The 25,641-nt window shown below is 38.8% G+C and overlaps 2 protein-coding genes across 4 annotated transcripts; both read left to right on the top strand.

Annotated features, from left to right (window-relative positions):
• Positions 1-79: 79 nt before the first annotated feature.
• On the top strand, positions 80-8,791 carry dennd1c (DENN domain containing 1C). Of its 2 annotated transcripts, XM_061274047.1 has the most exons (22): positions 80-239; positions 467-531; positions 1,050-1,093; positions 1,191-1,240; positions 1,970-2,089; positions 2,148-2,217; positions 2,292-2,372; positions 2,731-2,781; positions 2,858-2,968; positions 3,039-3,139; positions 3,196-3,241; positions 3,344-3,445; positions 3,918-4,043; positions 4,305-4,406; positions 5,377-5,464; positions 5,543-5,583; positions 5,666-5,719; positions 5,809-5,856; positions 5,952-6,059; positions 6,693-6,772; positions 7,125-7,335; positions 7,602-8,791. In XM_061274047.1, the coding sequence occupies exons 1-22, from the start codon at positions 223-225 to the stop codon at positions 8,334-8,336; spliced, it is 2,451 nt and encodes an 816-aa protein (XP_061130031.1). In that variant the 5' UTR covers positions 80-222; the 3' UTR covers positions 8,337-8,791. The 2 variants fall into 2 exon arrangements, with proteins under 2 accessions (XP_061130031.1, XP_061130032.1); XM_061274048.1 differs by lacking the exon at positions 1,970-2,089.
• A 2,518-nt stretch (positions 8,792-11,309) lies between these two features.
• LOC133151213 (complement C3-like) lies at positions 11,310-24,819 on the top strand. Of its 2 annotated transcripts, XM_061274046.1 has the most exons (43): positions 11,310-11,462; positions 12,730-12,928; positions 13,018-13,180; positions 13,260-13,357; positions 13,513-13,601; positions 13,827-13,909; positions 14,002-14,089; positions 14,175-14,277; positions 14,532-14,652; positions 14,776-14,891; positions 15,085-15,231; positions 15,349-15,448; positions 15,513-15,607; positions 15,684-15,875; positions 15,990-16,145; positions 16,337-16,466; positions 17,140-17,208; positions 17,347-17,541; positions 17,614-17,734; positions 18,007-18,095; positions 18,192-18,331; positions 18,458-18,670; positions 19,191-19,254; positions 19,368-19,457; positions 19,600-19,806; positions 19,949-20,024; positions 20,136-20,295; positions 20,389-20,484; positions 20,896-21,046; positions 21,291-21,376; positions 21,584-21,661; positions 21,738-21,893; positions 21,986-22,048; positions 22,250-22,331; positions 22,449-22,497; positions 23,011-23,101; positions 23,172-23,261; positions 23,361-23,463; positions 23,603-23,692; positions 23,955-24,047; positions 24,139-24,222; positions 24,322-24,466; positions 24,565-24,819. In XM_061274046.1, the coding sequence occupies exons 1-43, from the start codon at positions 11,386-11,388 to the stop codon at positions 24,704-24,706; spliced, it is 4,980 nt and encodes a 1,659-aa protein (XP_061130030.1). In that variant the 5' UTR covers positions 11,310-11,385; the 3' UTR covers positions 24,707-24,819. The 2 variants fall into 2 exon arrangements, with proteins under 2 accessions (XP_061130030.1, XP_061130029.1); XM_061274045.1 differs by having other exon boundaries at positions 23,172-23,463.
• The last annotated feature ends 822 nt before the right edge of the window (positions 24,820-25,641 follow it).

The following is a 25,641-nucleotide window of genomic DNA, read 5'->3' as shown; positions in this document are numbered from 1 at the left end:
GCTTTTAATGGCAAGTGCATATAGAAGTTTTGACTTTGTGGCATGCACACATGATGACACAAGACTGACATAAAGCAGGAAGTTCTCAGTCACACGCAGACAGCAGTGGTTGTGGTAGACTGCTGCTACTTCCCTCTGTCTTCCTGAATGGCAAGAGAGAGAACCTGCTGAGGATCTTGCCCCTTCGGGACCAACACATGGACACAGTGGCATTCAGACAGCATGGGCTCCAGAATCAGGTATGTTATTATCAATTATCAAGAGAAAACTTTATTATTGCTGTCTTGTTTGTCACTTCCTCTCAGATCTGTGAGTACATTGCATGACCTTAACGTTAAGTCAACTGAAAGGACAACAGAATGTGCTTCTCACAGAAAGCCTTCCATCTCTTTTATGTTTATTAGGGTTACTGTTTGACATTCCGCTGTCAAATGTGACGGGTTCTCGTCTGACTTTGTTTTCACAGACAAAATCCCGAGCGAGCCTTCATCGTATTCTTTGAGGCATCATGTCCCATAGCCAGAGATGAAGGTCAGTCCCTTGTACCTTACAACAAAGCCTGTGAGCGTTTCCATCACTGTCCATTACTATCAACAGAATCTCATCCAATACACTCCCAAATTAAGTAATGGAAATGTTCCTCACAAAAGTTTCTTTGTCTCCAGCAATCAATCTGTCTTCCTACAAGATAGAGGACAGTAGCTATACATACTGTACATGCTGTTAAATGTCAAGCAGTGCCATCTAAGCCAAACAACTGCCTGAAATGGATGGTACAAACACAATCTGTAACCATGGGTATTTCCTGTTCTGTGGTTTGACAACCACATGGCTTGTCCTGTTGCTTTGAACTAGAAAGCAACATGAAAGCAATCCATTTCCTAGTATGACCCTTAACATGCTACATTTATTTGCAATCTCTTCGATCTACTGTTTGTTTAAGTTGTCATGGCGCTCTATATACAAAAGTTGATGGTGAACAACTTGGCCTTGGCTCCATAATGGTTGAGAGTCACAATAGTGATATAATATGTAATTGTGTGCTGCAGATCCGGGTGTATGTATTCAGTTCCCGGATGACTTTAGAGATGAGGTACAGTACACCCTTGCATTTGTCTATGAAACACAAAGTATGGCATTTACAGTCAACTTCTGCATCTAGCACACAAAACTAATAATCTGCTTTGTAGGAGTCTTGTCAAACCTTAACCAGGTTCTGCTTCCCATACGATATACAAAGGTAAGTTTTCTATCATTACCTCGGTTAATAGGCGTTATTTTGGTTTTAGTGAGCAGGACAACAAAGACACAAAAACTATTTACATGTTTTTTAGCATTTGATTTGTCTTTTTACCTATTGAATTTCTATTTCATTGTTTGTTTGTTTGAACCTTTAGCAGGGCTCCCTTTTGTGTGGCCTCACACTATGAGGTGTATATAAGATTTAGTACCTCTTACATGTGCCGTAGAAACGCTTACCCCCACCAAGCAAAAAAAAAAACATTTCACTTCCTGCTCAACACTCTCAATAACACAACAAAAACTCTCACAACAAGCAAAAGCAAAACTTCTCACAAAACTTTCTCACGTGGCCCCTAAAAAAACTCACATACCAAATGTGACTGTAAGAGGTTCTTCAGTTCTTCAGGGGCGGAGCTACAGGGTTGCCCAGGGTAGGTGGGCAATTATTTTTGCTGAGTTGAGAGATATTTTGTTGAGTTTGAGAATTTTTGAAATGAACATAAGAGGTAAATATATTTTCTTACCTATGCTGGACGTCATGCAATGAAGCTCCCTCCATTGTCATTTACTACACTTTTCTTGTCAGACTACACACTAAAAGCAGAAGCTGCATCTTGTCACACATTTCTAGGGCAAACAAATGTCTGGCTTTTTTTTTTTCCACTTTTGGCAACATTCTAGTTTTTCCAGTTATTGCAGTCTCTTTACAATAACATCTCTCATTCAGGGTGAGAGAAGAAGTGGCTGTGCAGCACTTTACTTTTGTTCTGACTGATATTGAGGGCTGCCAACGCTTTGGCTTCTGTCGCCTCAGCAACAGTGCTCAGATGTGTCTTTGCATCCTCAGGTATGAAGATGTCAGGGAAAACGCTTAAGGCAGGTTAAATGACTCTATGTTTTCACAGTTACCTTCCCTGGTTCGAGGTCTTTTATAAAGTTCTCAATACCCTAGCTGTATACATCAGTAAGGGGCAGGTGAGTTTTTAATGGCATCCAGGCACATATGTTCCAAACAAATATTAGACTGAGCACTTTTATCTGCTTAATAGACCAATGAGATGAACGTGATGCTTGCTGCACTCTACAACGAACCTATACCATTGACAGCCGGCTCTATCACACTGCAGATGGTAAATCTCCAATTATAGTCCTACATATGTACAGTAGCAATACGTATTTGTGAATTTAATGATATTAGGCCTGCCGGTACCCAGAGGGACAAAAGGTGGTGAGTCCAGTGAATAAATTAAATCTCCAAGTAGATTCAAAATTGTGAAACATAGAGATTCCTCTTATACGTTACAACACATGGTGAAATTTCTATTGCGCAAACATTTACGGGTTGAACGTAATCACAAAAAAATAAGGATAAAAGTTAAAAAACTGAAATCAAAATTACTTTTATGGGTACTTAACGGCATCTCGGGTTATATTTGCTGCTGACCAGTGTCATTTCCCCAAATAATCACATTGAATCATTTTGATAAGGTTCCATACTTCATGGCTCCGGATCTCGGTCTCCCCTCTGTTCCCGAAAACGTGAGTAGTAGGATCAAACCTAGTGTCCCAAGTTTTACTTACTAACAACGCTGCTGTGTGTGTGTGCGTGCACCAGAGGAACTTAACAGAGCTGGTGGTGTCCGTAGACGTGACGAACCTTCTGCAGCTCTACGCCAGCATGTTGTTTGAAAGACGCATCATCATATTTGCTCGCAAACTCAGCACCGTATGTATTTCTTTCATTGTTTTGAATGACATTTTATAACCATTCATATGATGTGCTATTGTGTTTGTAGCTGACGTCTTGCGTACACGCACTTGGGGCTCTGTTATACCCAATGCACTGGCAACACATCTTCATCCCAGTCCTGCCACCTCACCTTTTGGACTATTGTTGGTAAGCCTATCAGTCTGTAATCTGTGTTTCTATGTGTCACATCTGATTTGTTACAGCGCACCTATGCCGTACCTTATTGGAGTTCACAGCAGTCTATCGGAAGTAAGAATTTGAAATTCACAAATGTCTGAACATGCCCACTTAATAATGGTAAGAAATTGAAATTCACAAATCTCTGAACATGCCCACCTAATGGTTTGGCAGAGGGTGAGGAGCCAAGGATTGGAAGGAGTTGTCATTTTGAATGTGGATGCAAACACATTGGAAACCCCCTTCAATGACCTGAAGAAAATACCTTCACATGTGGTAATATATCTTTATGTGTGTGTTGTGTGTTTGTTTGAATGTGCAGTATTTATTGAAATGGTGCCTGCATCCATAGTGGTGAAAAATGATCCTTCAGATGGTATGGGCTCATTTCCCATTCGTCCCACTCAATGCTTGCTTCACAAGCCCCCTTCAGCCCCTGCTGTGACCCTGAACAAGATAAATGTATACACTCACATCCAAAAGTACTGGAACAGTGAGGGCATTTGTTTTTATTTGTATTTCATTTTCCCTGGCAAGTGAAAACACTTGACCTTGACCTCAAAAGATTAATTTGAGAAAAGAGATCGTGAGAGATGTAAAAAGTTTGGAAATTAAATATATTGGAATTTTATTATGTCGCAATCACCTGGCATTTGAACAAGAGTGTGTGGGTTTCTTCCACTGTACGAGCGTATGTTGTATAACCTTCTTGTCACCACTTCTAAAAGTACAGTGTATCTGTCCCCAGAGGTCTGCGCTAAAAGTATGTTTGAAGAGCCAGGTGGTTTCTGCTGGCTGTGGCGTCTCACGGGCCTTTCTCAAGGCCCAGTCTGTGCTGTTTGGAGGATACAAGGATGCTCTGCAAAATCATAAGGTCGGTGCTTTATCATATGGCCTGAAAGTGCATGCTAATGTTTTTATGGTTCATAACTTTCTTTCTGGTTCTGGTTCTAGTTTTTTACTTCTCGATGACTGTAGTTTTTTTTTTTTTTTTTTCAATATATCTTAAAAAATATTTTTTTATGTTTGAGGTGAAATTTGATTTCTTATTCTTGTATATTTTCATGCATATATTACATACTATTATTATTACTACTAATAATCATATATTGTAAACGTTTCTGTAATTTTCCAGGCGGGCGGGGTATGCTTCAGTAAAGATTTGTTTCTAGATCATAAGTCATCCAGTATGAGGCAGTTTCTTCAGAGTGCCATCCATTTGCAGTTCTTCAAACAGGTACGGTACTTGGCTCCTCTAAGTGTCTGCTGCTCTCTACTGGACAAAAATATTTAACTGTGCTGTAGATACTTAATGATAATCTGGGGCGAAAATATCTTCACCTATAAAATAATTGCACAATCCAAGACTATTTGTGACTATCTGACTTGTGGTGTTTTACATTTATTTCATTTAGCATTGTTATAGCATCATAATATAAGTATAAGCTCTATTTTTTGTTATATTTCATTCATGGACAGCACGGTGGGCTAGTGCACCTCTGCCTCACATACGAGAGGTTTTGGATTTCTGAGAGTACTCTGACTAAAAATCTAAATTGTGTGAAAGGTTGTTTTTCTCACTGTACACTGCGGTTAATTGGAGACCAGTCCAGGTTTGCGGAATAGGATTCAGCTCACCAGTGATCGTAATGATGAGAACCTTTATAGAAAATGGATAGACGTTCAAATGTTTGAGGTCATTTAGAAATGCCTTTATTTTTTAGATAAACTCGATTTTTCTACGTCGGTGTATCAAGGCCCATTTCCATTGAGTTCACTAATTGTGTTAGAATGGTAATGATTAGAAAATCCTTGTGCCATTATGTTCGTTTTCATAGAAAACACTGAATCGTCTGACCCCAAACTTTTGAAAGGTAAAATACAGTAAAGTTTCTTACTGTTAGGTATTACGACTCGACATTACTCTTAATTTGGGCTGTTTACTTAACAGGATAATAGGAATGATGCACCTCATTGGTATCAGTAAATATTGAACACCACTATGGTATTATTTTACATGTTTATTCTGGCGAACAGGTGCAAGGCGACGTCTGAGCATCGCCTTGTTTTTGTGCGTGCAGTATACAACTAAAGTGGACTGACTTATTCAGACAGCATGGCCCCATTTCAATATGAAAATATGAGCCATTCCTGAAATAATGTATATATGATATTAGTATTTTTGGTAACTTGTGAAATATTTTCAGTTTATTGATGAACGCCTGGATATTCTGAACACAGGAAAAGTACCACAGGACCTCTGTGAAGAAGAAATCCTTGAGTGTGAAACAACAGGTAAGTACAATGTACTGTAGTGGAAAGGAATTGTGGATGGAGGAATCTGTCACTTGTTGAACTTTTGTTTTTTTACAGGAAAGCGTAAATCTTATATACAACTAGTTGATCATATAAAGGTAAGTTAGTCATAGATAAAAACAAATAAAAGTATCTTCTCAAATTGTTGCACAATTCATGATACCATTGTACCTTTGACAGAAAGGGGGAGGAGCGCTGATCCTCAACATGAAGTCCAAAACAAATAACATACGGGTGAATGCAAGCTGAGGAATGTTAATAGTTAACCGTCTGCTAAACTTGAATGACTCTTTATATACAATATTGCACTTTGTCTTTATCAGGCGACAGGCATCGCAAAGTCAGGTTTGAAAAACAGGTCAAAAAATAAGGTGCGTTAGTGTCATAGTTGCAGTTATGCTCATATATGGTGTGTGTTTGTAGCTCCACCAACAAGTGTCTGTGTGTATGCATGTTTGGAAGGCAGGCCTTCAGCCAAACACAAGCCATTCAGAGAGGTGGATCCTTGTCACACCGTTCCGCTCCGTCCGACTGCCTGCAGAATGGCCTGCCAAATACGCAACACTTTGCAATGGTAAACAAAATATTGCGTCCATCAACGCCTCTCAATGCAAAGCCAATCGAGCATTTATTAGAAATCCTTGTTGTCCATCTTGAGAATGAATAAATGAATGTATGTATGTATGTATGTATGTATGTATGTATGTATGTATGTATGTATGTATGTATGTATGTATGTATGTATGTATGTATGTATGTATGTATGTATGTATGTATGTATGTATGTATGTATGTATGTATGTATGTATGTATGTATGTATGTATGTATGTATGTATGTATGTATGTATGTATGTATGTATGTATGTATGTATGTATGTATGTATGTATGTATGTATGTATGTATGTATGTATGTATGTATGTATGTATGTATGTATGTATGTATGTATGTATGTATGTATGTATGTATGTATGTATGTATGTATGTATGTATGTATGTATGAATGAATGAATGAATGAATGAATGAATGAATGAATGAATGAATGAATGAATGAATGGTTTTCCATACTTGACAGTTGCATAAGGGAAGAGTAAAGCACAACATCCAATGCTTTCCACTGATGTGTCTTGCTTTACTTTTGTGTGTTGTTTTCACATTTTTTCACTATTTGTTCATTAATTCTTTTACTTCCAAATTGGATATCAGTCACGTCCTCGTGGGCCGGGTTCCAAACTTGGTGTCACTCGAGGCCAGGAAGCCAAGGCAGCTGGAGATGCATGGAATGGGTGAGACACATGAACAAATATAAAGACCTGTTACCTGTTTACCAATTAACTGTTTAGCTTACCAGGACATATTGGGTATGGTTTTCCTTTGTGGGAATAGTCTTAAATTCAATTCCGCCTTTGGGATGAACTAAAACTAAATGAAAGTAAGCCTGAGCCATCAAGCCCTCCAAAGGTTCAACATCAGTGGCTCTGATTTCACAAAAGTTCTTCTGGCTGAATGGACAGAAATTTCAGACACACTGAAATAGTGTAACAAGTTTTACCAGATGACTTGAAGTATCCCTGAAGTAACCCTAACCACACATTAAGCTGATGTATATATTCTCATTTGACCCTGTGTATCAATAAGGGCAATGTCTGGGCCAAGGGAAAAGCATGACTCTGAGCTCGAAAAGGATGATGAGAAGGAGGAAGAATTGCTGTGTGATCGAGAGGAAATGGATCTTCTAAGCGAGATTTTTGACACACTCAGCACCCGCAGCTCACATGAGCGGGGACAGCTATATGGCACACGCAGCCTGGATCTGTTTGGACCAGACTGTCATGACTATATTACAAAGGTAAGAACGTCAAACTGACACATTAAATAACGCCACACGTACTGCGGATAGTAACAATGAAGAGGTTCATCATACTGCTTAATCGATAGTTTACTGTAATCGTCAAGGCTTTTCACTTGGGTAAAATTTTAACATTCTCACCACCATGTGGTACACTGCGGCACAATTATTAACAAATTATTTACAAGTCAGTAAGCTAAGAGTCCATGTTTTTTTAATTGCATTTTTTTTTTTTCACCTTCGATTAACTACTATTCTCTGTTTAGTTTAGCCGAGTCAATCCCAGCCAGGAGAGCCTTTCTCTGTCCACCAGCGGCAGTGGCAGCCTCCACAGCTGGAATCCGGAACAGTCAGAGGAGGTGCAGACACTCACGGAGATCACAGATTGGTTGACCCTTGATGATGCATCAGTAGAACAAGCAGGGGTGCTGAGAAGCGTTGGAGATCCACAGGAGAACAGTAAGCTAGCGATAAATGTGACCCATGGAATAGAAGTCCATAACAGAACTAGTTCAAAGGAAGTAAAGTTTGAGGCAGAAATATCGGCAAGGAAAGTGACTTTAAAACAGGGCATTGAGGAGGAAATAGCTGAGCGGCTTGAGGACGAAGTGCTGAAAAAGATGGAAAATGGCGCAAATTTGAGACAGAATGAGAAGAAACGTGGCGAAAAGAAAACAGCTGAAATAGAGGAGGATGCAACAAAAAAGAAAAGTCGAAACCTGGTGGAGAAAAATAAAGAGGCGGTACTTGGATGTCATCTGTCCAGCGAAGGCTTCTTGGAGGAATCAAGGAATAAGAACTTGTCCAAGGAAGACAGCGCAGGAAACAGCAGTAACACTGTTCAAACATATCAATCGTATAATACAAGCAGCCATTCAGATTCTCACAGCACCATCAAGCATGAGCAGGGTGGCCCGGTCACTGTCAAAGTGTCAGAATTCAAAAAGATGTTTGAAGCGACCAGACTGGCTGAATATGAGATACACTTTGGTTCCGCTTAAAAAACAAAACCTATTAAAAAAAAGAACTATACCTCAGTGTATTGTTTGACAAACTTTGGGTCGTGTCTAAGTAATGAGTGACATGCATATATTCTTTATTCATGTACAGTACACATTTTTAATAACAAAAGTGAGCATAATAAAAGTGCATCTCAGTTATTGTCAATGTTAATAAGAATCCTTCACGAGTTTAATACGTACTTCATATATATATACATATAGTCAAGTATATATAAATAGACAAGACAATGCAGAGTTGAGTAAAAAAACACCAAACATCTGTTCAAAAAGAAGGCAAAATTCAGTTCAAATCTTTTCATGTAGCAGACTGAGGACAATTTTGCATGAATGGAGCAAAACTCAAATGTCACGTAATGACTTGCATTCCCCTTTTCATGCAGCACAACTGGTGACAGATTTGAAAGTCTGTTCTGTCCAATGAGTGAATAAATAGAGGTGGGGAAAAAAGAACTGTCTGGTGTGTCAGAGGTTTTGCGATGCAAAACTCAAGAATTGATCATCACTAGAAGTGTGTGAGCAAATTAATCCAAACAGTTGAAAAAGGGTCAGTGATGGAGTAACTTGGTGTAATAATCATATGAGGCGTTCTTCTTTGGGTAAAGGGAAAGGCAGACCGTTCTTTTCAGATCCAGCTGCTCCGATCTGTTTCCTCTCTTCTGCGCTGGGACGGTAGGTTCCTTCCATTCTTCTCTTCTTCTTTAGGACGCACAGCAGAAGTAGCAGAATCAAGCCAAGGAGAAGAACCACGGTGGAGATGAGAGCTGACACCGTGGGTGGGAAGGTTGCTTGCAATTTCATGGTGACTGACAGCTGCAAAGAGGTTATGAATATTTTAACAAAATTAAATAAGCAAAACAGCATAAGCAACATGTCAAATAGTTTTTAATCTAAAAATCAATCCGCGTTTAAGCAGGAGATTTTTTTTAGGTATTTGTGATTTGTGAAACGAATACCAGAATATGTTGATCCAAAAAACTTCAGTGGGTAATTAGGGGTAAAAGAACACACACATATTGGACAATGAGACAATGTTTTAACCAACCAGACGAAAGAAGGTCTGGTGTGTCCTTGGACCTTACATTGGAACAAGCATAAAAGAAATAATCATAGAGCATCTAAAAAAAGGCCAAAATTAGTCAGATTACTTATATAATGCATTTCCCCCACAGTTCTTTTGGACAGCATTTCAAAATGCATCTGAGATAGGAGCGGTATACTTTTTTCACATCAGGTGATACAGATTATATAGGTTTATTTTATAACAGTGTTGACAGTCTGATCGGGATGCGGCTCTCTGCGAGCCAGGCAGGAATGCAGCCCGTCCTGCTCCACCTGTTCGCTCAGCTGACTACTGGGAGCCGCAAGACTAACACGGCTTCTTAGTTGCAGTCAATATTTAGAGCTACCACGTAATTTGAAAGCAGATGACCTGCCCAAGACGGAACGTGTCCTGGTGAAATGACACTCACCGTTCGTGGAAGTCCCAGTTTAAAGCCGACACGGAAGATTCTGGGCGACAGCGACGTGCCCTCGGCACAACCGAAACTCGGTGACACGATACCTTTACCTGGTTGAACTAAAGCAGGTCATGTGACACATTGGCCAATCAGAATCATTCTCAGTTAACGAGATGGACGAATGTTTATTTTAGTTTGTTTTTCATGAATAAGGTTTAAAAAAAAAACGTGCAATTAAGTCTAAATACAAAATTGCAAACAAATAGCATGATCAGCAGCAACTTTTAGGACGAGCAAGATATTATTGTAGCGGCAACTGGCGGCCCGAGGGCCATATGCAGCCCTCACCCACTGTAGACGTGGCCCTTGATTAATTTTTGTAAATATATGTATAATTTTAGTTGTGTCATTTATAGAAGCAACAACTGTGTGAACTACAGGATAGCAGCCATTGCTCACCAGAAGCTATAATTATGCATCCAAGAAGAGCATATATTTCAAGTAGCATTTTTTGGCATGATTGCCCATGCAGGCTGCCCAGGCCAGCATTTATTTTATGTCACGTGGGGGTGACAAAATGTGTGATACAAAGCTATAATGTCACCCCCAGATTACATGAAATTGGTTTAGTCTCCTTTTCACCTCTAAGTGACAGTGTTGGGAGGGATGGGAAAACTATCGACTTTTCTTGTCGAGTTCCAGATAAATTAAATGGACAGAAAAAGGTCAAAGCCATCATTCTTAATTTTCCCAAATTATTGCTTTTCTCTGCCAATTTCATGTATAGTCTATACACACTGAAATCGAAAGCCGTCGTCTCTCTTTGCCAAGTCAAGTCAAGTCAAGTTTATTGGTATAGCCCTAAATCACAAGCAGTCTCAAAGGGCTTCACATAGAAGCACAAGCACAAGTTTGTCATCCTTGAAAATTCCCCGTTGCTGAAACACCAAAAACTGTTTGTCAGGGATTACACAATTTTAACCTTTTGAGCTAGGGCATGTTCAAAAATATATTGACCCGGCTGGCTCAAAAAAGTGAACCTTTCGTTTCAGTAACAGACTGTACCCAAAAATTTTAAAAGCACTATTGTGTAGAATCGATAGTGTTTATTTGATCTGAGAGTCTTTATTTACGCTGATTTTGCAGGATTTAAACTAAAATTTAAGAGAATTCATGATGGAGAGAAAGTCAGATTACCTGAAGAAACACCAATGCAAATGCATTGACATGTTTTGAGTTCCGATTGAATTATTGCTCGTGAAATAGAAACAATATGAACCCAAGTGTCGATTTGCATTTGATATACACCAAATTATCCAAATATAGTCACATTTGTTTATTTGAGTGTTTTTACAGAAATGTGAGTATTCATTTATCATTTTCATTATTTGAATAAGCCATTGATTTTTAAAAGCAGACCTTTGCCAATCCAAGCAGTTTGGCAATTGCTGCTGGGAAATGATGTTGTTGCCCTCTGTGGACGCATTGGGAGGAGACCGGTTGAGAGAAGAAGATAAAAGGAGAGCGTTGCAGCGCTGAACTCTACATTGCAGTTCAGGATCGAGGAGACTATGAGTAATTCTCCTCTGTGGCTGCTGGCCTCACTGGCCTTTGCTTATTTGTGTTCTCTGGCCGATGGTGTTCCATTGTAAGTAGACTCACTGTTTAACACTTTTATCTATCAGTCTGTCAAGCTGTCAGTCAGTCTATCTATCTATCTATCTATCTATCTATCTATCTATCTATCTATCTATCTATCTATCTATCTATCTATCTATCTATCTATCTATCTATCTATCTATCTATCTATCTATCTATCTATCTATCTATCTATCTATCTATCTATCTATCTATCTATCTATCTATCTATCTATCTATCTATCTATCTATCTATCTATCTATCTATCTATCTATCTATCTATCTATCTATCTATCTATCTATCTATCTATCTATCTGTCTGTCTGTCTGTCTGTCTGTCTGTCTGTCTGTCTGTCTGTCTGTCTGTCTGTCTGTCTGTCTGTCTGTCTGTCTGTCTGTCTGTCTGTCTGTCTGGCTGGCTGTCTGTCTGGCTGTCTGTCTGGCTGTCCGTCTGTCTGTCTGTCTGTCTGTCTGTCTGTCTGTCTGTCTGTCTGTCTATCTATCTATCTATCGATCACTCAAAACGCTTCACACTGCTGCTTTATTCAGCGACTGATTACATGCCATCAGGAGCAACTAGGGGTTCAGTGTCTTGCCCAAAGACACTTTGACATGGACGCATGGCTGGGATCAAACTTTCAACCTCTCTACCATTGATCCACATCGCCCCATTTGAAATGAATTAATAACACTTAGAAACTGTAAACATTGGCTTAGCCATTCACATAATGATTAGCAGTTAGTTTGCAGTTCCACAAGTCAAGGTAATTTAGTCAAATAGTTATATTTGTTTGATTACATCAAACATGGTAAATAGAGCAGTGATGAAATGCTGTACTTAGCAAATTTTGGATTTCACTCCTTAACAATCAATAGTTGACTCATTGTTTGCAGAGTCCATGTAAGGTTGGGAGCGAGTGAGGTTATCCTCAGACACAACTTGACGGGGGGTTTCAGAATAGGGTTGTGACATGATCAAAATGATAAGAAAGGGAGGCAAAATGGTGGGGGGAGAAAATGCATTTGTCATTATTCACTGGAAAAAAAGAAAGTAAGAAGCAAATCCAGCAAGTCCCTCTTTTAAAAAAAAAAAAACATTTTGCAAAACATTAAAGAAAAACCAATAAAATACGTATGTAGTATTTGGTGCAGTTACAAAATAAAAATTCATTAATTATACTGACTGAATTTTTGATAGAGTCGCATTACTGTGTGTGATTATATTGTGCTGCTGTACATAATGCTGTGTAATGATTCTCACATTAATGTGCTACAGGCAGGTGATGTCCGCCCCCAACCTGTTGCGGGTAGGAGCGACAGAAAACATTTTTGTGGAGTGTCAAGACTGCACTGGGGGTGACATAAAGGTGGAAATAAAAGTGATGAACCATCCAACCAAGGCCAAAAAGCTTGGCTCTGAGGCATCTGTGACCCTTAATAGCGCTAACAACTTCCAAGGCCTTGGGCAAATTATGGTAAAAGAGACACCGCAAGTATATTTTTTAAAAGTCTCTGAGTAATTAAATACAATCTTTCCTTGCTACTTGTGCTCCTCTCTAATTAGTTACAAAGCAAGGACTTTAGCAAAGACTCCAACATGAAGCAGTATGTGTACCTGCAAGCTCAATTCCCTGACCGACTGTTGGAGAAGGTTGTGCTCGTCTCCTTTCAGTCTGGATACATCTTCATCCAGACAGACAAGAATCTCTACACTCCCGACAGCACGGGTGCGTGCGCAAACAGTGGAGTCAGCCTTTGGGTTCAAAACAACGGAGAGCACCTAAAACCTGTCTTCCTGTCTTGCAGTGAACTACAGAATGTTCGGAGTGACGCCAAGCATGGAGCCTATTGAGAGAGATCAACATAATGAAAATGAGGCTGCCGCCATAATCATTGAGATGATGGTTAGGAGAAACTTTTCAATGGAATAGACAATCAGCTTTTCAGAAAGCTGATGATACAGATGTGATTCACATGAAATGGAATGGATTGATGATCCTGTTCAGAAAGAAACTTGTGTGGATAATGATGATGTTTGTTCAATGTTCTTTGTCTTCAGACACCCGAAGAGGTCATTTTACCTCTTGAGTTAGTCTTTCTGAAGTCAGGGATGTATTCTGGAAACTTCAAACTTGCTGAGATTGTCAGGTGATCTTTTTTTTAATTCTGTTTTTCACATTTTCTAGATGTTTTTTAATTCATAAATGGAGATGTGTTTTTTTAACCTGTAAATACAATGCTAATCCTATATGAAAAGCTCATCGTTTTAACTCTCCCCATTACAAATGTAAATGTGAAATGAAAGTGTATGATAGAGATTGAAAACATAAATGCATGACATTTGACAAAATTTGTTTTTATGACTGTGTGTAGTCCTGGAGTGTGGAAAATCGTCGCCAGGTTCCAAAGTCACCCACAACAGAGCTTCTATGCAGAGTTTGAAGTTAAAGAGTATGGTGAGACCCGACTGTTTTGCAACTGACGTCACAGAAAAAGTGTGTTACTTTTTATCCAATTTGGAACAATCAAATATTTTCCTTATTTTCAGTGCTCCCCAGTTTTGAAGTCAAATTAACGCCTTTGGTCCCCTTCTTCTATAAGGATAGCGAAGAGTTCACTGTCGATATCAGAGCCACGTAAGTGAAAGTCATTTTGGTGTACTAAACTAAAGAGACTCTCTGTGTTTGACATCTCTTGTTGATTTGTGTGTGTTTGATTTAGGTATCTATTTGGTAAAGAGGTAGATGGGACGGCCTTTGTGGTCTTTGGGTTTCTAAAGGATGGCGAAAAGAGAAGTTTTCCTGAATCTCTTCAGAGACTTCCTGTAAGTTCAGTAAATTGCATCGGATTTTATTATTATGGCATCTGTAAAACTGCATAGTACAATGTGTGTAATAATAATAACACAGATAGAATATATTTATTCACTGGAGACAAATACTGAATAATTTTTTTTCATTTTTAAGATTATTTTATATAGAGGGAGAAATGAAACTGATGGAACCAAAGCACAGATAAAACATCTTCACATAAAATTCACTTTATTTTTTTTTATATATCTGTATTTTGGACTTTTAGATTGAGAAAGGCCGTGGATTGGTCACACTCAAGAAAGCACAGATGATACAAACCGTCCCAAACATCGATGATTTGGTGGGAAGTCACATATTTGTGTCTGCCAGCGTTATGACATTGAGTGGTAAGAAAGCGTTGTGAATTATTTTTCACCGAAGAATCACACCAATGAGCTGCAAGGGATGAGCTTCAATTACAATTTAGGTATAAGAGTGCATTTCTTTCTGTGTTTGTTTTGTGTTTCCAGGTAGTGAAATGGTAGAAGCAGAATTGAGAGGCATCAGCATTGTGACATCTCCTTACACCATTGAGTTTAGGAAGACACCCACATATTTTAAACCAGGAATGACTTTTGATGTTACGGTAAATATAGTGACCGACTGCACTGTTGAATGGTCGTGTAATGGAATGATAGGGTGATGATAACATCTATGAAAATATATTTTTATTTATCTTCCAATGGCAAACATGGAGGATTTTACTTATGATATCAATGTGGAATGAAAATCAGTTGAATGTTTGCTGACAAAGCATTCTTTTGTTTCTTGGGGGGCAGCTTAAGGTCACGAATCCTGATGAAACTCCAGCACGAGGTATCCCAGTGGTGGTGAACCCCGGTGAAGTGCATGGCTTCACCTCAGACAACGGCATTGCCAAGCTCACTGTCAATACAATCTCAAGGGATGCAATTTTGACCATTGACGTAAGTAACAAAGGATTTGGACAAACAGTGTACGCCAGCTTTTCATAGCCTGTTAAATCTTGCATTGTTTGTTAACTTAAAATACTTTGTGTGCTTGTATGTATTGTTCTATTACAGGCAAAGACCAATGATCCTAAAATCCTCGTTGGAAGGCAAGCAACTGCTACAATGAAAGCCCTCCCATATAATGCCAAAAGCAAAAATTACATCCACATAGGTAAGAGGATATCCTGCAGTGCAGAAGCAATTTTAAGACGCCATCTTAAGTGTGCTTTTTGCAGGTGTGGACACAGCAGAGCTGGATTTGGGAGATAACTTGAAAATCAACCTCAATTTAAACAAGCCACCAACTCGAGATACTGACATCACATATTTGGTGAGAATCGTTTTAAACCCATTTCTTTGCGTGTTTGATAGTTATGATTTTCACAGATAAACGTTTGTCTCTGAAGGTCGTCGGCAGAGGACAACTGGTGAAATTTGGCCGTCATAGGACCATTGGCCAAGTTCTGATCTCCGTCATCATTCCCATCACCAAAGATATGCTCCCATCATTCCGTATCGTAGCTTACTACCGTCCAGATAACAGCGAGGTGGTGTCAGACTCGATTTGGGTGGATGTCAAGGACTCCTGCATGGGCACGGTAAAGTGAACACAAACTCATCAAGTTTTATTTTGAGTATAAATGATTAGTTTGATGATTATATAAGTCAAAAACTCATGTCTGATTCTCATTATTTCCCCCTTTTAATTTCAGCTCAAACTGGAATCAACAAGACGTGCACCATCTTTTGAACCTCGCAAGATCTTTGGACTAAGGGTCACGGGAGACCCGGAGGCCACAGTGGGCTTGGTGGCAGTTGACAAAGGCGTTTATGTTCTGAACAAGAAGTTTCGTCTGACCCAGAAAAAGGCAACCACTTTTGATTTATTTTGTTTGGTGGTCGATATGATCAGTACGGCCAGATGAGGAATGTATTTTGGTAAAAGTAACTAAAAATTTGCATAATTTTAAAGAGATAATTGTGAACAAGACAATCATACAAATAGTGTCTAGACAATTCTCATGCTGCAGATTTTAGGAGATTTGTATTTGCTTAACAGGTGTGGGAGGCTGTGGAAAAGCACGACACTGGCTGCACACCAGGTGGCGGCAAAGATGGAATGAGTGTCTTCTATGACGCTGGACTGGTGTTTGAGACCAACGCTGCCCAAGGAACCCCTTACCGACAAGGTGACAGATTTGGTTGTCTTTCTGTCTAAAGACCCCGATTAGCAAGATAAAAGATTCTATGTAACCTGAATCAACAATAGAGGCAACATTAGCATAATAACTCAAATAAATTCCTGTCAGATATTGAATTTATTTATTTATTTATTTATTTATTTATTTATTTATTTATTTATTTATTTATTTATTTATTTATTTATTTATTTATTTATTTATTTATTTATTTATTTATTTATTTATTTATTTATTTATTTATTTATTTATTGAGAAAAAAAAAAGATTGATGGGAAGAATCGGCTCCAGCAGATAGGCCATTTCTCGTCTAGGGCAAAAGGGTAGGTCCTGAAACACAACCAGGACTTTGAATATGCTTGATTCTCACCATGTGGATCAACATTCTTTTATCGTGCAACACTGAGCTGTAGTGAGAAACAGACAAATTAGGTCTCACAACATGCAAATTAAAAAAAAAGAAAGAAAATCCGCCCCTGACTCTCAAATAGGCTTCCTCGAATTAAATTGATGGCAATAATATCTGCACTTTTTTTTAATTATAAATTGCCAGTCTCCCATTTGATTGAGTTGTGTTCACAAAGCAGATGCCCAACAGTTTATTTCTGGAGTTCATCAGTATCCGGGTGGTCGTTTTCATGACTAAACTGTGTTGCATTTCCAGAGCTGAAATGTCCGGCACCCAGCAGGAGTAAACGAGCTTCAACTCTGCTACAGGTTACTACAACCTTAGGTGAGGATATCTCAACACCTCTACTCATTGTATGGCAAAAAAGTGGGAGGAAAAGGAATCCCGCACTTGCACTAGACAGCAAATCATCAATATATTGATTGTGGCCTCTCTTGTCTTACTCATTTCCTTTGTTTTCAGCAAGTAAATATCAAGGACTACAGAGGGATTGCTGTTTGGATGGCATGGCGGAAACGCGGCTCTCATACACTTGTGAAACGCGCAGCGAGTACATCACTGATGGACCAGAGTGTGTCGCGGCTTTCGTGTATTGCTGCCAAGAACTGGAGGGCCAGAGAGCTGAGATGAAGCAAGACATCCTTCAAATAGCTCGAAGTACGCGATGGACACAGGCAACAGCAAAATGACGGCCTCTCATAACTCTCTGACTTTAAATCTCTTTTTAAGGTGAGAAGAATGATCACGTTTACCTGGACAACATTGAAATTGTTACCCGCACAAATTTCCCTGAAAGCTGGCTTTGGACTGAGGTCAAATTGCCTGCTTGCCCTCCACAGAGACGTAACTGGTAAGAAAATTGGTCGTATCTTCACTCAACACATACTAAATAGGTACTGTCACTACATCTGCACATCAAATAAGATCCAATGCAAGAGCTGTGTGCAAAGAAAAAACATCAACACTGTAGGAGATGTGTTCAAGTAACATAACTTTGAGTTCTTGTTTGTTACAAGGTAGCCAAGTATTTTTTTTCATATAGCACTCAATTAAACATAGTCCCTGTGGAAAATGATTTATATTAAATATATATGATACATTATATATATTTGTTTCTTACAGTGACACAACATCATTTGAAAGAATGGAGCCCATGCGTGACTCCATAACAACATGGCAGTTTATGGGTATTAGCTTATCCAAAACTCACGGTGAGGCTCTGCTTATTTAAAATCAAAAGCCGGTTTAGTGCCTCTGAATGCTCCTTCCGTTGAGCTTTTTTTTTTAATCCAATTACTATCTTATAGGAATCTGTGTCGGTGAACCTTTAGAGGTGATAGTACAGAAGGATTTCTTCATTGACCTCAAGCTTCCTTATTCGGTTGTGCGTGGAGAGCAGATTGAAATCAAGGCAATACTCCACAATTACAGCCCTGACGAAATCACAGTAAGTCCGTGTGTGCTCACTCTGCTGAATGACGAGATGAATCCGACGTTCAGTTCTTAGTCGCAATGTGTGGACACCATAAAACTAGACCATCTCTCAGTTCCCTTCTCCACTTTTGTGTTTGAGGTGCGTGTGGACCTGTTTGAGACAGCGGATGTGTGCAGTGCAGCTTCCAAGCGCTCAAAGTTCAGCCAGGAAGTTGAAATGGGGCCCCAAACTACGCTAGCTGTACCCTACATCATCATTCCCATGAAAAAAGGAACGTTTGGTATCGAGGTCAAAGCAGCTGTGAGCGGTTCCCATCTCGCTGATGGAATAATGAAGGAGCTGAAAGTTGTGGTAAAGAAACATTTAAGAGTGGAATCTTTTATTAATTTTATCGACAGGTTACACTGTTTGTGGAAAAAAAAAATCACTATTTAGATGCTGGTGAAAACGAGTGTTCTAAGCAAGCACTTCAAAGTCCCTGTAAGGTTAAAACAAATGTCTAAATTTGATACGCCACAGAGAAGCATGCAGTACAAAAAAACGCTAAATACATATTTTACCACTGACACTATATAAATTCCCCTTTTTCCATTCGAAGGGACTAGACAATTTATATATAGTACATGAGGAAGGGCGCCACCACTGGAGAGCAAGAAGGACTGTACGCTTTCTAACCAAACTAATGCTATTTTAAAGATGGACAAAATACATTCATACATGCAAAATACATGCTCTAAATATATTTCAGTTTTGATTATACATTTTTCAATGCATGTATACAAGATCTACTATCCTAATCCAACAATGATGGGTTTGGAGCAACCAACAAAATAACCATGTATTTTATTCTATTTAATTTTTGCTTTTCTAGCCTGAAGGTGTCTTGGTTAAGGCTCCAAAGGTAATAGACCTTGACCCTGCTAAAAATGGAATAAGTGAGTTTCCGCATTCAACTACACTTTCTGAGAAGAACGTTGTAATTGTGTTGTGTGTGGTTTTTTTTTATAACTTGGCATTTTACCTTCAAACTTGTGTGTGCACACCGTAGATGGTAAACAAGAAGTCATCATCAACAGTCAAATTCCAAAGAAAGATATGGTACCGGGCACAGATTCTGTCACACAGATCTCTGTGATGGGTGAGATTTTAATTTTTTTTTTTAATCCATCCACTTTTCAATAAATAGACAAAAAGATGTACCATCACATGATGAAAATAGGACATTGCGCAACAACAATATGAGCTGGTGTTTTTAACTGCGTGTGTCTGCGTGCTTGCAGGTAGAGAACAAGTTGGTGTATTTGTGGAAAATGCCATTGCTGGGACATCAATGGGTAGTCTGATTTATCAGCCTAGTGGCTGTGGAGAGCAGAACATGATCCACATGAGCCTACCTGTAATTGCAACCACGTATCTGGACAAAACCAACCAGTGGGAAACTGTGGGCTTTCAAAAACGTAATGAAGCACTGCAACACATAAAAACTGGTAAGACATGATATTGGTCAAGGAGCAGAGATTAAATAGATGTAATCAAAATCTCCAATACGCTGAAGATCTCTTAAACTGCCAATGATGAAAGACATTATAATTTAATATCAAGATGTTTAAAACTCTGTTTTGGGCACAGGCTACAAGAATCAGGTTGCTTACCGAAATAAGGATGGTTCTTTTTCTGTGTGGCCCCAAAAGGCGAGTAGCAGCTGGTGAGTCAAGCAATTATTATTATTATTATTATTATTTTTTTTTAAATCGGTCCTTCTGTCAAGAACTTTGATATGCAAATGAACAGGTGTGCTGGCCTTCTCGTCTTTCAGGCTGACAGCCTATGTTGCCAAAGTGTTCTCCATGTCCAACCAGCTGGTGGCAGTGCAAAGAGATGTGATCTGTGATGCTGTCAAGTTTCTTATTCTCAATGCACAGCAACCTGACGGCATGTTTAGAGAAGTGGGCACGGTCGTTCACGGCGAGATGATTGTAAGGGCAATCCTTTTTCATTGCTGTGATTTGTGTATTGCCAACCATTTTGATCATAACGTGGCTTTGTCGATTTATTGTGCGTGTGCGTAGGGTGACGTGCGAGGTGGGGACTCAGACGCCTCAATGACGGCCTTCAATCTCATTGCAATGCAGGAGTCACGCGCACTTTGCTCTGCCACTGTTAATGTGAGTACTTTACCCCAATTACCCGGCCAATCATCTTTTAATTACCAACTCCTTTACATACTCCAAAAATATTACATCGGTGTTAAGCTCATCAATTTTTGAAGTGATTGAATTGACTGCTGAAAGTCAGGTCCGAATCCATCAGCACACCAAGATTTTCAGACTTGGTATTTGGTTTTTGAAAACAGTGACTCAGAACTTACGAATAACACGCTGGAAACAGTTACTTCGGGTTTGGTTTTGGTCAGGCTGAATAAAACTGTTTCATCCAGTTGTTACTTTGGTTCAAGCAGTGACACAAATTGCCACATGAATTGATTGCAGCATACACAGACTGAACACCAGGGGCCCAAAAACTGACCTTAGGAAGCTTCATGATCCCCCATCTTACTTTGCTCTCCTTCTTTCCAGAGCTTGGAAGATAGCGAAGCCAAAGCACTTGCTTACCTGGAAAAGCGTCTGCCCAGCCTCACCAACCCGTATGCTGTAGCCATAACATCGTATGCTTTAGCGAACAAGGATAAGCTGAACAAGGACATCCTCTTCAAGTTCGCTTCCCCAGGTGAATTCTGAAACAGTCTTCCTTTCACTTTTTGGTATTTTATATTCATGAATAAAAAAAAAAACAAGAGTGTCATTTTACCAAAGTAAAAAAATATATAGTTAATAGCAATAGCCATAGCATTGTGATTACCAGAATAGAGATTTCTGGGAATTAAAGTTATCACAAAAACAATCATGATTGACTATAGGGGGAAAAAAACAAGTATAATAAAATATTAATTTCCAGTTATTTTCCTTTGCAGAGTTAAGCCATTGGCCTGTGCCTAAGGGACATATTTATACACTGGAGGCAACAGCCTATGCTCTTCTGGCTTTGGTCAAGGCTGGGGTATGTGAATTTGTTTAATATAATACAAACAAAAATACAGATATTTCCAGAAACAAACTGGGTTTATCAAAATCAATGTAAAAAGCAAGTGTTTTCGTAATTGTCCTGTAGTATTATTTTAATAAAATTTGAAATAGTAGTTGATCATTCCTACAGTGTATACTGTACATACAATGCAAAGTTTTCTTTTTTTATCTGTTCATAAAGCACTTTGAGGATGCCAGACTGGTGGTGCGATGGTTCAACAAACAGAGAAAGGTGGGCGGAGGCTATGGATCGACTCAGGTGAGAGAAGATTCGATGTCAATATTCATGTCATCTGGGCTCTGTTGAATCCTTTTCCCATTTTTCCTCCGTTTAGGCCACAATTATGGTGTATCAAGCAATATCGGAATACTGGAGCAGTGCCAAAGAGCCACAATATGATCTGAAAGTGGATATTGACGTGCCGGGCAGATCGTTACCTCTCAAATACAACTTCAACAAGCAAACCTTTCATACCACAAGAACATCTGAGGTGAGAGTGCCTCGCATCTCATTTATTTACCATTCTTGCTACTGTCCAAATGTGTTCCTATAAAAGCCTCTGTGTGTATTTTTAACCCACAGATGAAAAGTATTAATCAAGATATCAAAGTGACAGCCGAAGGTAGTGGAGAAGCAACATTTACAGTAAGTCAACTAATTATGTTCTGGTTAGGCTCAAGTCCCACAATATTTATATGGCCTTTTGTTTTATGATGAGGGCTATATATGATTTACTATGTATATAGGGTCTGCATGTGTGTGCGTGTGTGTGCGTGTGTATGTATGAAAAATTCCATGGCTTTATAATGAGTTCCATCATATAATTTGATGTTGTCAATGTGACAGATGGTGTCGTTGTATTATGCCCTGCCTTCCGAAAAAGAAAGTGACTGTCAGACTTTTGACTTATCAGTGCAACTTCTTCCAGGTAATTTTAATATTTTGTCATATTTCAAAATTGTATTTGATCATTTGATCATTCGTCTGGGGGTTTTAATTGATTACATAAAACCATAATTTTTTTTGTCTGATACTGTCTTCCCAGAAAAAATTGATGCGGAAGAGAAGATATACACGCTAAAAATAGAGGTTATGTAAGTACAAAAAGAAAAAGAAGACTAGCAAACAGTGAGGTTGCAAAGTTTGATCCTTGTCATAGTGTGTATCATTCCTTTATTTGATTTTCAAGTCTAAACAACCAAATAAGTACTTGTTGTATCAATGTTCATTCTAAAATGGAAAATATGAATTTTTTTATTGGAGCCACATCTGATGTTTGTAACAATGGAAAGGCCATGCTACTTGTTGTATGTTTTTTTCCCCCATTTTGTTGCTCTCCTATGAAAAACACCTACGTATGTACATGTTTTCACATTAATAACAGCAACAATTTGTGCAACAAGTAATTATCCGTTTTTACCATTTTGGAACAAATTTTGAGAAACAAATTCATTACTGTATTTACTTTGTTTTGTTTTGAAAAACAAATGAACATATGATACACAGATTCTTGACCCCCTGCCTCGGTCCCTTAAACATTTTCAACCCAAAAAAATCAGATTGTTTGAGTTTCTCAAGAAATACTTCTCTGTTTGATGTCTGAGCAGGTATAAAAGCAAAGAGCATGATGCATCCATGACAATCTTGGACATTGGCTTGTTGACTGGCTTCCGTGTTGACAACAACGACATGGGCTTGGTATGAACCCTCACAGACAAACCTTCTTCCATTGCTTCGAACCACTTCCTGATTGTATGTTTCCATGTAGCTGTCCAAAGGTCGTGCCCCCATCATTTCAAAGTATGAGATGAACACAGCCTTGTCAGAGAAGGGCTCTCTCATCGTCTACCTGGACAAAGTAAGACAGACATCTCTTCACCTTGCCCCTGACACTTATTTCCCTTTTGATCATCGACAGCTGCTTGATTTTATTTTTTATGTCATACCACCTCCACAGGTCTCTCATAAGCGTCGTGAGGAAATCAGCTTTAGGATCATCCAGACCCTGAAAGTTGGCATCTTACAACCGGCTGCTGTGTCTGTTTATGAATACTATGATGGTGAGCCACTTTTTTAAAGATACGTAGATGGGATTTTTATGGAAGAAAATCCGGCGTTTAGTAGAGCAACGTTCTTGCACCGTATTTTACAAATAAAACAATACATCCTGTCCATTTCTGCAACAAAACTACTTTGCAGAGAGGCGTTGTGTGAAATTCTACCATCCCGAGAGGAGAGCTGGCCAGCTGCTGAAACTATGCACAAAGGATGAATGTACCTGTGCTGAAGGTAAGACGAAACACAGCTCCGACTGTATCGAGTGAATTTTCTGAGAAATACACTTTGTCTGGACAGAATTACATTTGACATTTTTGTAAAGCATTGTTCTCACAGTTGGAAAGCAAGAGTGAACTATTCTTTCCAAGTATTAGTAGAATTGCCACCACTGTGTGCAGCTGTAAGAGCTTGCCGGACAGGACACAAACAAACCCTGACTTCTAGCATCACATCATTACATCAAGTTAATTCATCTCTTTTTCCCCCCACCCAGAGAACTGCAGTCTACAAAAGAAGGGACAAATCAGTAATGATTTGCGTGCACAAAAGTCTTGTGAGAGTACCCCGACTAGCAAGATAGACTTTGGTAAGACAAGTACAGTATATTAGTTTTTATTTGTCATTTTAGATGATGGGGAAATTAGTAAGACAATAATGTGTAACTCGTCTGTCCTCAGTGTACCGCATAAAATTGGAAGCATTTCATGACGGTTTGTCAACTGACATCTACAAAGCACGGGTGACCCAAGTCATCAAAGAAGGTAGTGAGATTTGATTTTTCACAATATTCACATTTGCTGAATGTGAAACTGAGACTTTGATCAATATACTTACTTTCTTCTCTCATGTTGCCATTGCAGGAAATAAGGATATGGGTGCCCAAGGCCAACTACGCACATTCCTCAGTTATCCACACTGCAGGGATGCTTTAGAATTGGACATAGGCAAGTCGTATTTAATCATGGGCTCATCGAAAGATATTCACAGCGATGACGAGACACAAACGTAAGTGCCTGAGTTTTCTTTTTTTTTTTTTTTGCATTAATGCTAGTTTTGTTTGATGCACTTGAAACATCAACTTGTTTTCAACCTCCTCTTTTTAGGTTCCATTACATTCTCGGAGAGAAAACGTGGATCGAATACTGGCCTACATCTGCTGAGTGTCAATCCCAAGAACACAGACCTACTTGCTTAGGCATGGAGCTCCTCATAAAGAAATATGAAGGTTTTGCATGCGAACAATAGTCAAAATCAAGCTCATACAATGAAAACATGTTTTCACTATTCCCAGAATATCAATCTTTTATGTCATGAAATGTTACACTGTGCCGATTAAAATTAGATGGTTATTAATCTCACTGTCTGTTTTACTTTTATACTGATGATTTATTAATAGTTTAATTTAAAATAGTTTTAAAACTAAATACGCTGTACTGTGTCATAAAAATTCATAAAAATAAAACCTCCTCACAAGTCCTAACATATCCAGCTTGTTTTGCTGTTATATTAAACAAAGGGAAACTGAGAATCGCATCAAATTGCCATGAAGATGATCTCGGTGGGATCACACCATTAGGCTACTTTGAAATTACTGAAGTGTTCTAGCATGCCTGGGGAGAAAACAGCTAAGGTAAACATCACAAACGATCATGCCAACAAATTTAAAGCTTAAGTTACATGTCATTTTTAGTGTCTGCTAAATGGTCTTAATAAACGCTCACAATTATGCGCAGCAAGATACCACATCTTGGATTAATGCCTGGCAATGTAAGAATGCTCAGAGTTCTACAGCTCAGCACTTGTTACTTGTATAATAAATACCATCCCTGCTGGACGCAGAAAAGGGAAAACATAATGACTTTAATAAAAGACATTTGTTTTCATATGTGTGAACAGTCCCTACTGCCAATGGCAATTTAGAGCTTTGCATGATCAGAAAAGGTGTGCCATTATTTGGAAGGTATAGAATCGTAAATCTCTAGAAATAACTAGAATGTTATGTGTTATGTTTCATGCGCCCTGATTGCTTTTGCAAAGTTAAAGAAAAGGGAAGAATCCATTACAAAAGTTTCCTGATAACTCATAAAATCACATTTCCTCAAACATTACTTTACACGTATGCAGGTCCACCAATATTATAAAAAAAAAACATTTTTTGTCATAATAATTGAATATGTATG

This window comes from Syngnathus typhle, linkage group LG3, assembly GCF_033458585.1.
Source record: "Syngnathus typhle isolate RoL2023-S1 ecotype Sweden linkage group LG3, RoL_Styp_1.0, whole genome shotgun sequence".
NCBI lineage: Eukaryota > Metazoa > Chordata > Actinopteri > Syngnathiformes > Syngnathidae > Syngnathus > Syngnathus typhle.
Note: the sequence above shows the minus strand (reverse complement) of the source record. Positions and strands in the feature narration are given on the sequence as shown.

Coding starts and splice junctions, on each gene's coding strand:
- dennd1c (XM_061274047.1), top strand. Junction 1,241..1,969: donor TTCCCATACGATATACAAAG/GTAAGTTTTCTA, acceptor TCTCTCATTCAG/GGTGAGAGAAGAAGTGGCTG. Junction 5,857..5,951: donor AAAACAGGTCAAAAAATAAG/GTGCGTTAGTGT, acceptor TTTGGAAGGCAG/GCCTTCAGCCAAACACAAGC.
- LOC133151213 (XM_061274045.1), top strand. CDS start 11,386: ATGAGTAATTCTCCTCTGTGGCTGCTGGCCTCACTGGCCTTTGCTTAT. Junction 17,735..18,006: donor CCTCCACAGAGACGTAACTG/GTAAGAAAATTG, acceptor TGTTTCTTACAG/TGACACAACATCATTTGAAA. Junction 21,377..21,583: donor TGGCTTTGGTCAAGGCTGGG/GTATGTGAATTT, acceptor CTGTTCATAAAG/CACTTTGAGGATGCCAGACT.